The sequence below is a fragment of the Rhinoraja longicauda genome, chromosome 7, assembly GCF_053455715.1.
Source record: "Rhinoraja longicauda isolate Sanriku21f chromosome 7, sRhiLon1.1, whole genome shotgun sequence".
Lineage (NCBI taxonomy): Eukaryota > Metazoa > Chordata > Chondrichthyes > Rajiformes > Arhynchobatidae > Rhinoraja > Rhinoraja longicauda.
Genome location: NC_135959.1, coordinates 45,993,376 through 46,011,429, shown reverse-complemented (window position 1 = coordinate 46,011,429; position 18,054 = coordinate 45,993,376). Strand labels below are relative to the sequence as shown.

Genomic DNA, 18,054 nt, shown 5'->3' with positions numbered 1-18,054 from the left:
TCTAATTATTTCTTAATGTTTAACTTTTCCTTTGCAACTTGATAATCAATGTATAAAATAATATTTCTATTTTTTTTAAAGCAATACGCCAATGTCTGAAACTGTGAGCCAGTATTTGTAACTGTGTCTAATTTATATTTAAATACTACACTGAAATTATGCTTTTTATTATTATGTATATTAAATTTGGAATGTAGGTCAGCACTATATTAAAAAAAAAAAAATCAATTAAATTTGCCAGGAATATGTTGGTTGATATAAAAAGCACTGAAGAAATTAGCAGATATGTAATACCACTACACTGTAATATTTCACCTACTAAAAGAGGTGAATATTTAGATATGCCCATTTGTTTATCAACCAATTTCTGAAACGTAAAATTTGCAAATGGATTCTCTTACAATAAAAATAAAACAATTTGTACTTCCACACAAGGAAGAGAGTTAGCATACTCAAAATAGACTGAATTGCAAAGGGTTACTTCATCTATCTAAACATTGTCTAAAATGCATAATTCAAACAGGTGACACTCACAATTTTTGCTGCTACATGACTGAGGACTAATATCTGATGCACAACGCTAAAGGAGTACATGGCAAATAAGCTGGTTTCCTGCACTGATGATAATGAGGACTGCAGAATACATGTTACATCCTTTTTGGGAATAATGAAGGAAACATTAGCCAAGAGAAATAAGATACTTTGAATAAGTTGGACTGATACGATCAGAAGAGCTGTTACACATGGAAAGCAGTTTATACCATTTCCCCAAATGACTTCCAGAGTTTCTCTTCAGAACAACACCAAGGATGCCACCAGTGTCATAAAACAAAATTTTAACAGAGGTATTTACCTATTGAACACAGTACCATGCTGGTGTATGGTTGAGGATACCAGCATCCCTCTTGTACATTATCCAATTGGTCATTCCTTACATGGGTAATCCAACATTAATTAGTTGGGCTAGTTAATGATATGGCATTGCATTAGATTCCAACATAACTTTACTTTAAGTCCACACTTGTATCTTTCCACCATGTGCCATTGCAATTAATTGCCCAAGCACATGGATCTTATTTTTAGCACCCTTGGAGCTAATCCAGATCAGAACATAGATCCCCTTCATCTATGTTGATTGGTATCATATCAAACCAAGTCACCTGGGGAGCTGGGTTCACCTGTTTCAGAATAAGTTTAGCTAAACATTATTTAATGGAATATAACGGTTTTAGATATGATCCAAGAAGTGATTTAACTCAAGTGTTACTAATGTAATTGAAAATATTGTTTGGAAATATTGGACCTGTGTGATGCAAATAGTGTTCCCTAATTCATCACTAATATCATATCCATTTTGTGTTATTGAAACATGTGTTACAGCAGAACTATTTAGAATCTTACCACTCACTAAAATCTGGTATTTAAGTTTATACAAATAAAAATGAATGCATCACATGGATCAGGCTCCCCACCATTGATTCCATCTGCACTTCAAGCTGCTTCAGAAAAGCAGCCAACTTATTCAAGCATTTCTCCCACCCAGTCATCCCTTCTTCTCCCTATTCCTGTTGGGCAGAAGATAAAGCTTGAAAGCATACACCACCAGACTCAGGAACAGCTTCTTTCCCTCTGTTATCAGGCTTCTGAATGGTCCTTCCATAAGCTAGGATATTACTGAATCATCTCCACCCCTTCGTGGACATTGAACTTTGTCACTTGAACTGGTGCCCTACAATGTTTAATATATATTCTTCCCTTTGCTCTATCCTGTCCTGGCTTGATTGTATTTATGTATAGTATTATCTGATTTGATTGGATAACATGCAAAACAAAGCTTTTCACTATACCTCAGTACTTGCGACAACAATAAACCTAAATCAATTGAAATTTTAGAGCCCAGTATTACAAAATCAAAAGTGAGGTGTGGATAATGTATACCTGGTCCACACCTAAAATTATAATAGAAACATAGAAAATGGAGGAGCTGCAGGAGTAGCCGTTCGGCCCTTCAAGCCAGCACCGCCATGATCATGGCTGATCATCCAAAATCAGGACCCCATTCTGGCTTTTTCCCCATATCCCTTGATTCCCTTAGTGCTAAGAGCTAAATCTAACTCTCTCTTGAAAACATCCAGTGAATTGGCCTCCACTGCCTTCTGTGGCAGAGAATTCCACTGATTAACAACTCTCTGGGTGAAAAAGCTTTACCTTATCTCAGTTCTAAATGGCCTACCCCTTATTCTTAAACTCTGACCCCTGGTTCTGGACTCCCCCAACAACGGAAACATTTTTCCTGAATCTACCCTGTCCAATCCTCTAAGAATGTTATATGTTTCTACTAGACCAAGTGGGCCCATTGGGCCCGTCCTCGTAGGGTTTCCATTGTAACCTGGGGAAATCGCGTTTTTTCTTTAAAATAAATTGTCTGTTAAAAAAAAACAGAATCTCAATGGGGGCGAGAGGAGGGGGGGGGGGGGCGGGTTGTGGAGAGGGGAGGGGTGCGTGAGGAGGGGGGAATGGGGTGGGGGAGACACTGACACCGTCCTGCCAGCGGCCATCTAATTTCTCCTTCACTGTGGTGCCGTGCTCCTCCAGGGGAGGGGGAGCGCAATCAAAGGCGGTACAGGGAAGGGGAGAGGGTGTGACCGAGGAGCCCTGGACCCAAAACCTCTCCTGTATTGGTGTAGCACTCTCAACCCCCTACTCAATCCCCCTTATCCCCCCCCTTCCCTACCCCCCACTCTGCCATCTTCCCTGACCGCCACTCTCTTATCCCCCCACCACCACCCCCTCCTCCCCTCACACGTTTTTTCTTTAAAATAAATTGTCTGTTAAAAATAAATAAAATGAATCTCAATGGGGGAGGGGGGGGGGGGGGGGGGTGGAGAGGGGAGTGGTGGGTGAGGAGGGGAGGAATGGGGTGAAGGAGAGGGGAATGGGGTGGAGGAGGGGGGAATGGGGTGGGGTAGGGGAAAGGGACACCGTCCTGCCAGCGGCCATCTTCTTTCTCCTTTACTGTGGTGCCGTGCTCCTCCAGCAGAGGGGGAGCGCAATTAAAGGCGGTACAGGGAAGGGGAGAGGGTGCGACCGAGGAGCCTTGGACCCAAAGCCTCTCCTATATTGTTGTAGCACCCTCAACCCCCTACTCAATCCCCCTTATCCCCCCTCCCTACCCCCAACTCTCCCCCTTCTCCCCCACACCCACTCTCTCCTCCCCTCACCACCACCCCCTCCTCCCCCCACCCCTGCTGTCCCCTTCCCCCCACCCCTCCATTCCACCCCCACTCTTCCCTCCTCCCCACCCCACACTGCTCTTCTCCCGAGTCCCACTTTCCCTCCCACCCCCACTCTCACTCTCCTCCACCCCCCTTTCCACTACTCCTTCCTCCCCCACCCCACCACTCTCTCCTCCCCCCACCCCCTCATTCTCTCCTCCCCCAGCTCCACTCTCTCTCCCCTACCCCCCCTTTCCCCCACTCTCTCCTCCCCCCCTTTCCCCCACTCTCTCCTCCCCCCCTTTCCCGCACTCTCTCCTCCCCATCCCCCAAATTCTCTCCTCCCCATCCCCCAAATTCTCTCCTCCCCAGCCACACTCTCTCTCCCCCAGCCCCACTCACTCTCCCCCACACCCTATCTCCTCCACCCCTCCTCCCGCCTCCCCCCACCCTCACCCCTCGCCCCACCCGCATTCTCACTATCCCGTGACCCCCACTGTCCCCCTACCCCCACTCTCTTCCCCCCACCACCATCCCCCTTTCCCCCACACCCCCTCTCTCCTCCCCACCCTCCCCCTCCTTTCACTCTCACTGTCCCCTTCCACCCCACCACCACCCCCCTCCCCCACTGTCCCCCTCCCCAGTCCCACTCTCCCCCCACCCCCACTCTCTGCTCCTCCCAACCTCCCCCCACTCCCCTCTTCCCTGACCCACACTGCCCCCCTTCTCCCCCAACACCACTCTCTCATCCCTCCACCACCACCCCCTCTCCTGCTGTCCCCTTCCCTCCACCCCTCCTCCTCCCCACCCGCACTCTGCCCTCCTCCCCAGTCCCACTTTCCCTCTCACCCCCACTCGCACTGTCCCCCACCCCGTTTCCCCCACCCCCCGTTTCCCCCACACTCCCTTCCCCCCACCCCCACATTCTCTCCTCCCCCAGCCTCTCACTCTCCCCCACCCCCCTTTCCCCCACTCTGCCCCCCCACCACCCACATTCTCTCCTCCCAAGCCACTCTCACTGTCCCCCACCCCCCCGCTCTCCTCCACCCCTCCTCACCCACCACCCGCCTCGACTCTCTTCCCCCCCACCCTCACGCCCTCCTACCCCCACCCTCCCCTCCACCCACTCGCCCCAACCCCATTCTCACTGATCCCCTCCCACTGTCCCTCTTCCCCCCACACCCCCTCTCTCCTCTCCTCACCCCCATTAACTCTTACTGTCCCCTTCCCCCCACCCCCATTCTCTCTTCCCCCCACCATCACCCCTTCCCCCCCCTCTTCTCTCCCCACCCTCCTCCCTCTTTAACTCTCTGTCCCCTCCCCCTTCCCACTACCTCTCCCCTCTTCCCTGACCCCCACTGTCCACCTTGCCCCCACCACCCCTGCTGTCCCCTCCCGTCCCACTCTCCCTCCCACCCCCGCTCTCTGCTCCTCCCCCCCCTCTTCCCTGACCCCCACTGTCCACCTTCCCTCCACCACCTGCCCTCCCCAGTCCCACTCTCCCTCCCACCCCCACTCTCTCCTCTCCCATCCCCACTTTCACTCTCCCCACCCCCCCTTCCCCCATTCTCTCCTCCCCAGCCCCTCTCACTCTCCCCCACCTCCCCCACTCTCTCCTCCCCTACCCTCACCCCCCTCCTACCCTCCACCCACTCGCCCCCCACGTCCACTCCCCTCCGTGGAGCCGTTGGCGGCGAAAGGCACTTACCGAGCGTGCAGGGAGGAGGAGGGAGCACCGGACTACTCGAGTCGGGCAGCGGAGGTCGGAGTACTCGAGTCGGGCAGCGGAGGTGCGACTACTGGAGTCGGGCAGCGGAGGTGGGACTACTCGAGTCAGGCGGCAGCGGATCTGGGAGCGTCGGGAGGGGAGAGAGGCGCGGCGGGGGGCACGCCCAAAATGGCGGAGCGTGAGGAGGCCGCCATCTTTGTGAAGTCGCGACGGGCCATCGGTGGCAGTGGCCCTCGTCGATGCCGCCATCGGAGGAAGCGGCCGCTGAAGGAGAAGAAGAAGCTGCCCGCTGCGCTGCGGCCTGTGTGCGGTAACGGTGCTGGGCCCGGGCGGGAGGGGGAACTCGAGGACGCCGTGGCGTGGGTTGAAGGGACGGATGATTGGACCATTAGTCCGACCATCTTCTCCTGCTCGGGAGTGTCCCCCGGGTGTGGGAGAGTGAGGGGAGGGGAGCCCGTGATTGCGGGCGGGCGGCTCCGCTAACGGCGTCCATCTTGTTGGTTCGAGTGAGGAGTGGTCGTGCGTGCCTCTCTGGTGACGTCAGACGCACAGCACGTTAAAAAAATGTGTTTAGAAATGAAAGTCTTAAACTTTAAAATGTCTCTAACTTAAAATATATACGACCAATGTAAATAAAACGTGTTATAAACAGTCGCCAGGACAGTGGTGATTAAGGTGGCGCTGTGGTTGACCGTTTTGGCTGCAGGTCCACTTGTCTCTCAGAGAAATATACATACATACCAATATATTTATATATATCTGCATGAGTTGTGGGGGGGGGCAGGGCGAGCTCATCTCACAGGGGTATTGTGATGTCACACGCTGAAGCCCTTCAAGAAATCGGTTAGAAATTAAATGTTTAAACTTTTAAAACTTCTGTAAGAAAATATAAGACCAATTTAAATAAAAATATAATTGGCACCAGCCGGGAGAGTGGTGATTAAGGCGGTGCAAAAATTGTGGTGCTGCGGTTTACCGTTTTGCCGAAATCACCGAAGGCTTCATACAGATATATATATATATTAATATACAAGATCTGAGTTTTTGTAGTATATAGATTCTCTGAGATTCCCTCTCATCCTTCTAAATTCCAACGAACACAAGCCAAGTCGACCCATTCTTTCATCATATGTCAGTCCCGCCATCCCGGGAATTAACCTGTTGAACCTCAATCGCAATAATGTCCTTCCTCAAATTAGGAGACCAAAATTGCACACAATACTCCAGGTGCGGTCTCACCAGGGCCCTGTACAACTGCAGTAGGACTTCCTTGCTCCTAAACTCAAATCCCTCGCAATGAAGGCCATTAGTTTTATTCACTGCCTGCTGTACCTGCAGGCTTACTTTCAGTGACTGATATGCAAGCACACCCAGGTCTCGTTGCACCTCCCCTTCTCCTAATCGGACACCATTCAGATAATAATCTGCCTTCCAGTTCTTGCCACCAAAGTGGATAATCTCACATTTATCCACATTATACTGCATCTGCCATGCTTCTGCCCACTCACCCAACCTATCCAGGTCACCCTGCAACCTCATAGCATCCTCCTCGCAGCTCACACTGCCATCCAGTTTTGTGTCATCCGCAAACCTGGAGATGTTACATTCAATTCCCTCGTCTAAATCGTTAGTATATATTGTAAATAACTGGGGTCCCAGCACCAAGTCTTGCGGCACCCCACTAGTCACTGCCTGCCATTCTGAAAAGGACCCGTTAATTCCTACTCTTTGCTTCCAACCAGTTCGCTAGTCATGTAAATACCCTACCGCCAATACCATGTGCTCTAATTTTGCACACTAATCTCTTGTGTGGGACCGTCAATGGCTTTTTGAAAGTCCAGATACACCACATCCCTTATCCATTCTACTCGTCAATCAAGTCAGTCGAATGAAGTCCAGCGACTGGAGTCTCACCAAAGTTCGCAGGACATCAGCCCCCCTGATGAAGGAAACTCAAGCACAATTATGCAGGCAGAGGAAAATATGGAGCCCATCCAGCCACGAAAACCAGCAATGGAGAAAAAGATCAGCGGAAGAAAACCCCCCGTGAAATGGCCTGGCGCCTTGGAGAAGAAAGAATGGGAGACCATAAATGCAGACCTGACCAATATCCTACAGGGTGTAAGGGGTACAGTCGAAAGAAAGCTTGATAAGATGGGGGACATTATCTATGGCTATGGAGCAGAGCGATATGGAGTAAGGGAGGAAAAGGATAGGGCACCCTCTTTGGAAAGCAAGTCCAGACGGCAAAAGGAGATGGAATGCCTAATCCGGGAGAGAAGACAGCTCAAGAAGCAATGGAGGAAGGCTTCTGATAGTAAGAAGGAGGGCATCAACATTCTCCAGGGAAACATCAAAAGCCGTTTAGCAACCCTGAGACGAGCAGAATGCCTGCGGAAGTCACGAAAAAAGAAAGAACGAACGAGATCACGCTTCTTCAAGGACCCCTATAAGTTCGTAAAATCACTTTTCATCAAAGAAAAGGGAGGAAACCTGAAAACATCAAGGCAGGAGCTAGACGAGCATCTGAAAAGAATACATGCTGATGACAAAAGACACCTGAAGACAGCTATTCCATCGGACATTCCACCAATTGAACAACCAGAGCACCAGATGGACATTAGTCCTCCAAAGTGGAGTGAGATGGAACAGACAGTAAAGCGGGTAAGAGCATCTTCAGCCCCAGGGCCAAATGGGGTTCCGTATCGACTCTACAAGAGTGCTCCTGATGTTCTTCGCTTCCTGTGGAGGCTAATGAGAGTGGCTTGGGAGAAGAGAATTATACCCAAAGCATGGCGCAGGGCAGGTGGAGTCCTGATTCCGAAAGAGAAGGAATCCACAGATATCAGCCAATTCCACCCTATCAGTCTCCTCAATGTAGAGGGTAAAATCTTCTTCAGCATCATAGCTCAGAGGATGACCAGCTATTTAGAGAGAAACAACCTTGTGGATACAACAGTCCAAAAAGCAGGCATCCCAGGGTTCTCTGGATGTCTCGAACATACCAGCATGATTTGGCACTAAATCCAGACTGCAAGAAAAGAAAAGAGAGATCTGCATGTCGTTTTCCTTGACCTTGCCAATGCGTTCGGAACTGTCCCTCACAGTTTCCTGTGGGCGTCCTTTGACTTCTTCAGGATACCAGAGACCATCGCAAGCCTTGTCAAGGCTTATTTTCAGGATCTGCAGCTGTGTTTCACCACGCCAGACTTTACCACCACATGGCACTGCATGGAGATTGGCATAATGGCAGGGTGTACCATCTCCCCATTGATTTTTACAATGGCTATGGAAGTCATCATAAGGGCCTCCAAGTGGGTGGTGGGAGGCGAGCGGCTGAAGTCTGGAGTCCGTCTACCACCCATCAGGGCCTACATGGATGACATAACAATCATAACAACAGCACCTTGCACCAGGCGCCTTTTAGGGAAGCTTCAAGAGAACATCACTGGGGGTTAGAATGAAATTTAAGCCATCCAAATCAAGAAGCATTTCTATAATCAAAGGCAAACAGTTTTTCATTGATCAAGAACCAATCCCAACTGTGTCAGAGAAGCCAATCAAAAGTCTGGGGAGATGGTATGACTCTAAACTGAAGGATACTGATCAGGCAAATGAGCTGAGGCAAGAAATCATCAAAGGTCTAGCAAACATCGACCGATCCATGTTGCCTGGAAAGCTGAAAATCTGGTGACTGCAGTTTGGGTTACTACCTCGCCTTATGTGGCCACTAACCATGTATGACATCACCCTCACAAGAGTTGAGAAGATGGAAAGAACAATCAGCTCTTTTGTGAGAAAGCGGTTAGATGTTCCTCGATGCCTGAGCAACGTAGGCCTGTACGGTCAGGGGGTACTTCAGCTGCCTCTCTCTAGCCTCACAGAGGAGTTCAAGTGCACTAAAGTCAGACTAGAGATGACCCTGGCAGAATCGAGGGACACTGTCATCCGAGCTGCTGCCCCAACCCTGGCAACAGGAAGGAAGTGGACGGCTAAGAATGCGACACAGCAGGCAAAATCTGCTCTCCACCAAGGCGACATGATTGGGCAAGTCCAACACGGACGAAGTGGCTTGGGGCTTGGCGGAAAGCGACCTTGCTGGAACAAGGCATCCTCACTGGAGCGCCGGAAGTTGGTCACGGCCGAAGTCCGCCGACAGGAGGAGTCGAGTAGGTGTACCAAGGCTGTGTCGCAAGCTAAACAGGGCCAGTGGATGAGATGGGAGAGTGTGGAAAAGCGGAAGATCAGCTGGAAGGACATGTGGGAGATGGAGGCGAGCAGGATAAGCTTCCTCATTCGGGCAACCTATGATGTCCTTCCTAGCCCAAAAAATCTCAACCAATGGCTGGGCGAAGATCCATCATGCCCCCTGTGTTCAACACCAGCCACGCTTAAGCACATCCTCACTGGGTGTAAAGTAAGCCTCTCCCAAGGACGGTACACCTGGAGGCATAATCAAGTGCTCAAATGCCTGGCAGCGACTCTGGAAAGCAGGAGAACAACCAACAATGCCTTGCCGCCCAGAACAACCAACCCAGTTATGCCAATTGCCTTTGTTCGGGAGGGGGAACAAAAGCAACGGAAAATTCCACCAAGGACAAGATTTGGACAGCTGGAGGCAGCCCGGGACTGGCAGATGCTGGTGGATGTGGACCAACGGCTTACAGTTCCACCAGAGATAGCCATCACCAACTTGAGGCCTGATCTTGTCCTCTGGTCCAACTCTCAGCGCATGGTGTATTTTGTGGAGCTCACAGTCCCTTGGGATGATGCTGTGCAGGAAGCCTTTGAAAGGAAGAAACTGCGCTATACAAACCTTGCAGCGGAGGCAGAACAGCGGGGCTGGAGAGCAAAGATCTGCCCGGTAGAAGTTGGATGTCGAGGATTTGTGGCAACATCTACCGTAAGACTGATGAAGGACCTGGGGATCAGCGGACAAGCCCTACGCCAGGCTATCAAGGAAACATCACAGGTGACAGAGCGGAGTAGCCAGTGGCTCTGGCTGAAGAGGAAAGACCCCATCTGGTCTCCCAAATAATCCGGCTAGGCAGATGCAGAGGGGGTTGGTTCTGGGACGCCAGAATGCACTGCTGAGCCTACTGGAGACGTCGTGGGTCCAATCAGCGAAACGTCGATGAAAGTAGGTACCCACTTGATAACCCCAATGACGTGTCTGCCTAGCCTTTCTCAACATCGGAGGAGCATAGGTGAGTGCATAAGCCTCCCATTACCACTGGGAAAAAGTTGACATTTGGCACTTTGGATTTCTAACATTTTGTCCTGTGTATTTGGAAACGTTACATCCTCAAAAAATCCTGAGATTAGTCAAGCATGATTTCCCCTTCATAAATCCATGCTGACTTTGACCGATCCCGTCACTGCTTTCCAAATGCGCTGCTACCGATGTAAGGCTAACAGGTCTATATGTCTCCATTTTCTCTCTCCCTCCTTTCTTAAAAAGTGGAGTTACATTGGATCAGTTTCCGTGGACTGGAGGGTAGCCAGAGTCGAGAGAACATTGGAAAATGATCACCAATACATACACGATTTCGAGGGCCACCTCCTTGAGTACTCTGGGATGTAGACCATCAGGCCCTGTGGATTTATCTGCCAACAGTCCCAACAGTTTACCTAACACCATTTTCTGACTATTGTGGTTTCCCTTCAGTTCCTCCCTCTCACTAGATCCTCGGTCCCCTAATATCCGGGAGATTGTTTGCGTCTTCCTTAGTGAAGATAGAACCAAAGTACTTGTTTAACTGTTCTGCCATTTTCTTGTTTCCCATTATAAATTCACCTGTCTCTGCCTGTAAGGGACCTACATTCGTCTTCACTAATCTTTTCCTTTTTACATACCTACAGAAATTTTTAGTTAGCTTTTATATTCCCCACAAGCTTTCTTTCATGCTCTTTTTTCCCCCTTTGCCCTCCTCTATTGAGTTCTAAATTTCTCCCAGTCATCTGGTTTGCCACTTCTTCTGGCCAATTTATATGCCTCTTCCTTGGATTGAACACTATCCTTGACTTCCCCCGTCAGCCACGGTTGGGCCGCCTTCCCAGTTTTATTTTGTCATCAGATAGGGATGAACAATTTCTGGAGTTCATCCATGCAGTCTTTAAATCTTTGCCATTGCATCTCCACTTTAAGTATAATTTGGCAGTCTATCCTAGCCATTTCCCGTCTCATACCCTCAAAGTCTCCTTTATTCAAGTTCAGGACCCTAGTCTCTGAATTAACCGTGTTAGTCTCCATCGTAATGCAGAATTCCACCACATTATGGTCACCTTTGCCCAAGGGGCCTTGCACAACAAGATCGCTAACTAATCCTTCCTCAATACACAATACCCAGTCTTGGATGGCCTGCCCTCTAGTCGGTTCCTCTCCATATTGGTTTAAAAACCCGTCCCGTATACATTCCAGGAAATCCTCCTCCTCAGCACTATTACCAATTTGGTTGGCTCAATCTATATGTATATTACAGTCACCCATGATAACTGCATTTAAATCGTGGATTTTAATTTAGTTGTATTGTTTGCATTTCTTGATTCAACTGGCTGGATGGAAAAGAGGGCTAGACATTAAACTTTCATATTTAGGACCTTGTCAGAAAGCATAAAGATCTCCCTCTGTGGTTCCAAAGTCTCAATTCACTACTTACTATGCCCCAAACCATCTGCAATTTATCTGAAATTGCCAATCTTAAGTATGACTAATACACCCAAAAAATATATATTAGCATAACACCAGTGCCCACTGTTTTGGCCCAGGTTTATTGCTGGAACAGATTTGAATGGTGGAACACCAATGGCAGGTATTCCTGGGAATAATGCAGAAGTTGCAGGATCAATACATCCCAAAGAGGAGGAAAGATTCTAAGAGGAGTAAGTGGCACCCGTGGCTGACAAGGGAAGTCAAAGACAGCAACAAAAAAAAAAGAGAATAAGTATAACATAGAAGAGCGGGAAGCCAGAGGAATGGGACTCTTTTAAAGAGCAATAGTTCTCTGAATGCTTTCAAGAGAGAGCTAGATAGAGCTCTTAAGGATCGCGGAGTCAGGGGTAAGGGGAGAAGGCAGGAACGGGGTACTGATTGAGAATGATCAGCCATAATCACATTGAATGGTGGTGCTGGCTCGAAGGGGCGAATGGCCTAGTCTATTGACTATTGAATCCATTCTAAACCAGAGCTTGAAGTGCTTGACACCAGCTTTGTGTCCAAAATATGGGGTAATATTTCAATCTGTACCATCTTAATGATCGCTAAAGTTTTCCAAAGACACTAATTTACCATAGGTACTACTTAGCATATCAAATGCAATATCGCAGATTTCATATTGGGTCAGCAGTGTATTTCGAGCAACGGGCAATTTTTACATAAACTAATGTCCCCTGATTTTCTTAATATCCAAAAATCTTTCAAACTCTGTACTGAATTTATTGAGACTCCACAGCCCTCATGGATAGGCAATTTCAAAAATTCACTACCCTTTAGGTGAAGAGATACTTTCTCACTAATTCCGAATAGCCAACTCCTTATTTTGCGACTGTCACATGTTTCTAGATGAATCCTCTCTACATCTTGCATGTCATGTCCAGACCATTACACGTTTCAATGAGATTTTCTCTTCTTTTCTAACCTCAAAATAACATATGTCTTCTTAATCTTTCCTCATAAAACAAAGCCCCCATCCTAAAATACAATCTAACGAACCTTCCTGAACTCTTTCCATCACAAAAACATCATGGTTCAGGTAGGGAGACCAGGCTTGTACAAGATCTTGGCTACCTTTTTCAAAATCTTGGGATGAAAGCTGCCAGATCCTAAAGATTTATTGGCTTTTATCCTATTAATTCTCAATCTTCTGGGCGGGAGGCTTTCAATGTTGTTAATCACTGCTTTTCCAATCTACGGAGCTATTCATCAAGACTAACAAAAATCTAAATATATATTGAAAATTGGAGAATAAACTCCAAAATGAAATTATTAAAACATACAATGGATTATGCAACAGAAAAGAAGCCATGATAAAGTTTAACTTACTGTCCAAAACTTGATGAAATATTGTAGCACCGTTGCTGCAATGAATAAATTATATAACAGAGAATATGCTAAAAAAAGCATAAAATATTTGTAGTTCGAAAATCCCACACAGTTATTCACCCTGACAGGGAAAGAAAATACATGTTATTAGGCAATACATATCTACATTCCAATTCATTTAAATAATATCACATTATCCATTGATATGTATAAATTAATAATATCATGCAAATATTTTAAAAACTCTGAACATACAGAAGTGCACCACCTTTCCCGAAATATAAATTTCTTCTTAATTTTTCCACTGCTTTCCACTACATCAACTATAACCCAATTGTCCATCTAGTCTCCTACACCAAATGATCTTTGAGTGGAGGAAAAACCTGTTATTAGGCTTTATTAGTATCATCACTGGCAAATAAATGAATACACCCTTGAACTGATTGATAAATTTCAGTGCCCACAGTTAACAGCCAATGGTTTTTTTTGCCCCAATAAAAACTGAGATTCTTTGGGCAAGTTTTTGCATCTTCAATATCACAAATTAGAAAATAAAGTTGCCCTCGACAGTGTCCTATGATGAAGACAGAATACATTTCCCCATGGTATTTTGTGCTTTTTTCATAAATAGCATCACAATACTATTTTAGAAAAGTTATATGGTTAAGTAAGTTTCAAATTGACTCAGCATTCCCTGTTCCAAGAAGCAATAATTTATGGTCATGCCTATGAAAAGCGTAAAATAAAACATTTTATATTTGATTCCAAGATACCATAAACTGTTTTTACAATTGATAAAACTTACTATTTAATACTGAAATAAAGTTACACAGATAAATAATCCAAAAATTATTTTATTTTCAGTCTCAAATTAAATTCTATATATCTTTGATCTTTTTAAAACAATCCCGCCTTGTCCAGCACACAAATTTTCCATTTCTGTGAAAGGAGCACATTTCAATAACTGTGTTGTCTGTTACTTTAAATATAATTAAAATGTATATTGTTTTGAGCAACGTACCAAGGACAATGATGATCCATTTTTAATACACACCTGTTTTAAAACAAAAATAAAAATTAGGACAATACTAACATTTTTTTTTTTAATTGAGCAAATTTAGTGGTTTTGTACGAGTCTTGGGAGACTGCTGGAGGAACAGCAAGCCGAGTAGTATCTGTGCAGGTAAAGGGATGGTTGACATATCGGGTCGAGATCCTGCATCAGGACTGAGATTTGTACAATGACTCTGTTTTTCTGACCAGATAGTGAACAGCATGTGAATTAGTTTGAGGTCTGACTTTATGTGATGCTTCTGTTTATTCGCTTCATTTTCTACATATGGTAAAAGTCTCATTCTGGCTGTTCTTAATTGTAGCAAATTCAGATTTTATGCAAGCTCTCAGTACTTCGACCATCAAAAAGTTAACACTGGTGCAAAGTCACATAACCTCCTGAAATTAGACTGATTCCTAAACTTATGATTCAGGCCAATCTGCAAGCAGTAGGTGTCAAAGGCTGTTTACTTGTTTGGCAGTTTAGGTTTTAATTGTGGTAAATTCAGATACCGTACAAAATGTGCCATTGTAACAGTTCATTTTTCTCTTCATAAATATTTCCTTTCTAATACTTCGAGTACCTCAATGGAAAAACAATGAAAAGAGAACTTGGATATAAATACATCTGGGTGGACCAAAGTAATTTACATACAATGAACTATGGAGGCTAATTTATGAACAGGGAGGTTCCATAAAGAGCAATAAAATAAATGACTAAAACTTCTATTTTGAATGTAAGTTGAAAGATAAATACTCATCAGAATACACAAGAGCTATCATGCGCTGTAAACAATGCAATGAGATTAATGTTTGAAATGTCACTGCAGGCAAACATTTGAAACATACTCGAGTATTTTAAGAGTTTATTTCCAGGTTCAGCAAAGAATATGTAGTCCTACTGCTGTGACAAAAGTAAAACGTTTGTTGAATCAACAATAAAAAGTATCTTTTATTTCAGCTGGAGTCACATGGCACATTGATTTGGTATTGAGAAATATGTTTTTAAAATACATTACATTTTGAGATGGAATAGAAAATGGAATCTGATGATTATTATTCATCAGAAGCATCTTAATGATTAGAGGTTATTCTATTTGGAGAATGCTGGAAACAGTCAAATTAGTCAGCATTTGTGGGGGGCGTTATCGTTACAGTCATCAGAAATGGACGAATCTGCACATGAAAAACATTTTAAAAATAGACCATGTGAAATTAAGAGCAGAAAAAAAAGCAGCTATCCCTTCCTTTTTAATGCCATTTACCGGTAATTTTATCCTGTTTCAAAGCACTTTTTAACTTGTTTGTTTTGCCTTCACACATGTAGATTGATTAACGTTTATCATGCATGCTGTTGTAGGTTGCCAGTAGCTGCTGCACGTTTCTTTTAACTGCTTTTCAGTATGGTGGACATGATCCATCAGCTGAATGCAGACAAGCATCTCAGAATTTTACAGCCTGACAGCAATTATTTATAATTGACAAATATTCTAGGCAATTAACAGCTAAATTAAAAGCTATCTGATACACTTAAGACGATTTAGAGTTTAAAGATGTTCTGCGAATAACAACATTTAGAAAGCACAATTAAGGGCAGCTGGTCATCTTTAGTCGAAGCAGCAGGGACAGAATCACTGGCTGGGAACCACCTTTTCTTGGAAAGGCCATTTTGGGATATTTTGCCCTCAAATAGTGGATAACTAATGGAGACAATTTCCATGTACCACCAAGAGTGAAGCTATCTTTATGTTTGCACCTGGTACTACACTTGAGACTGGGACCTGCACCCAAGGAAGGGCAGCAGCAAAAAGAGTGCCTTAACCACAACACTCAACATACTTAAACAATATCAATTATATCCATGAGTGAACCCCGCTTCATATTTCAGAAACAGATTTGCAACAAATCTTAAGGTTGAAATTTCACACCAAGCACATAAAATTAATGAGAATGATACCCTAGCATTAGTCGTAATTTTCTCAATCTCTTTATAAGGTGAAACAATAGAACTACCTTTACAAAAATCTGCAAGATGAATTGAATTATTTGAAAAGCTATATAAAATGTCATCCCCAGGTTGTGCATCCCTGTTGTTCTAAATTGAGAACTTATCGTGTGAAAATTCAGAGCCAGAGAGCTACATTTCAGCACTCCATCCACTTCCAAAATGTTGGAAATGAATACAGCACAGTTTTGTTTAGTATTAGACTGATTGTAGAATATAGACTCAGTAGTTTTTGGAGCAAGTGATACATTTCCAACTATTTGTTCTCCAAAAACCAAACACTTTAAACTTCCAAATGGATACAATCAACTTACATGTCACAGGCAGAGCAATGATGACATCGGTCTGGTTTAATTAGTTGGCAACGATCACAGTACCTGATGGCTGGGGAAAGAGAAAGTAATTTGAATTTGAATAAAACAAGTTATCAAGGAAAAAAAAGCAATATGTAATTGATGTACATTTATATCTCATCAACATACTAAACATAGCACAAAAAGTAAGGAAATTTGTGTTTGGTAGATTATTTCTTTGTTGTAACAATGCATCGTGGCAATAAATCTTATACCGTTGGAAAGCCTGTTTATTTCCCTTTTAAATGGTGCCACATTTGTAAGGAACATGCGTTTGTGGGATGAGCAGCAGAGCTGAGTATATGGGTTGCGCCCATGAAAAATTTGCCAAATCTTCTCTGCCAATGCCAAACAGCTTATTCTGCTGTTTCTATTGACTCTTGTTTTGAGCTTCTGGTACCCCCAGGTGCTGACAATCAGGTGCCTGATTGGCACCTGATTGGCAGCATCTGTGAGCATGGGCCCTGCTACAGTGGTCAGTAGGTGTCTGCTCCAAGAATCGGCATGTCACGTTTGACTGATCTGGATAGGGCCCGTGCGATAGGGCAATTTCAAGCTGGTGTCCCGCAAAACCAAGTTGCGGCATTATTTGGAGTGAGCCCTAGCACCATCTCCAAAGTGAAGGCCAAGTTCCATATAACGGGGGATGTCAGAGACAGGCCGCGAAGTGGGCGTCCCAAGAAGACAACACCCGAAGAAGACCGTTTCCTCACCCTGTCAGCACTTAGGAACCGTAGGCTGTCTTCTACAGATTTGCAGTCAAGGTTTGCAGGACGATATGGCCGACGGCTCTCTGCCCAGACAATTCGGAACAGACTGCACGCAGCCGATCTCTGGTCTCATAGGGCTTCCAGGAGGCCTGCCATGACTGCCCTTCACCGTCAGGCCCGTTTGCGCTGGTGTCGGCAACACGTGCACTGGAACCTGAACATGTGGAGGAACGTTATGTTCAGCGATGAGTCCAGATTCTGCCTATGGCAGTTGGATCATAGGGTCAAAGTGTGGAGAAGACGTGGAGAACGCTATGCTGATTGCTGCATCGATAGAGTAACATCTTTTGGTGGAGGCAGTGTGATGGTGTGGGGCGGCATCTCCCTCACTGGAAAAATGAGGCTTGTCATCATTGGAGGCAATCTCAATGCAGAGAGATATCGAGATGAGATTCTGCAACCAGTGGCAATCCCATATCTCCATAGTCTGGGACCGAACTCTATCCTCCAAGATGACAATGCTCGCCCCCACAGAGCAGGGTTTCTCAGAGACTACCTCCAGAATTTGGGAATGGAGAGGATGGAATGGCCTGCCAGCAGTCCTGACCTCAACCCCATTGAACACTTGTGGGATCAGCTTGGGCGTGCTGTTCGTGCCAGAGTGACCAACACAACCACATTGGCTGACTTGCGACAAATGCTGGTTGAAGAATGGGATGCCATCCCACAACAGTGTGTGACCAGGCTGGTGACCAGCATGAGGAGGAGGTGCCAGGCTGTTGTGGCTGTATATGGTTCTTCCACACGCTACTGAGGCTCCTGTTTATTAAATGAATAAATTGTTAAATTGCCAATATGTCTTGTTTCTTGTTTCAAACAACACCGAACAAGAGTCAATGGCAGAATAAGCTGTTTGGCATTGGCAGAGAAGATTTGGCAGATTTTTCA

The 18,054-nt window shown here is 45.5% G+C and overlaps 1 protein-coding gene across 3 annotated transcripts in view; it reads right to left on the bottom strand.

Annotated features, from left to right (window-relative positions):
* The window catches only part of zdhhc20b (zDHHC palmitoyltransferase 20b), a 75,071-nt gene that overhangs the window by 26,691 nt on the left and 30,326 nt on the right, over positions 1-18,054 (bottom strand). For all 3 annotated transcript variants that reach the window (XM_078402430.1, XM_078402432.1, XM_078402431.1), the window contains exons 5-7: positions 16,358-16,427; positions 14,007-14,039; positions 12,986-13,106 (exon numbers count right to left, since the gene is read on the bottom strand). In XM_078402430.1, coding sequence (XP_078258556.1) covers positions 12,986-13,106; positions 14,007-14,039; positions 16,358-16,427 — 224 coding nt within the window. The remainder of the gene's footprint in view (positions 1-12,985; positions 13,107-14,006; positions 14,040-16,357; positions 16,428-18,054) is intronic.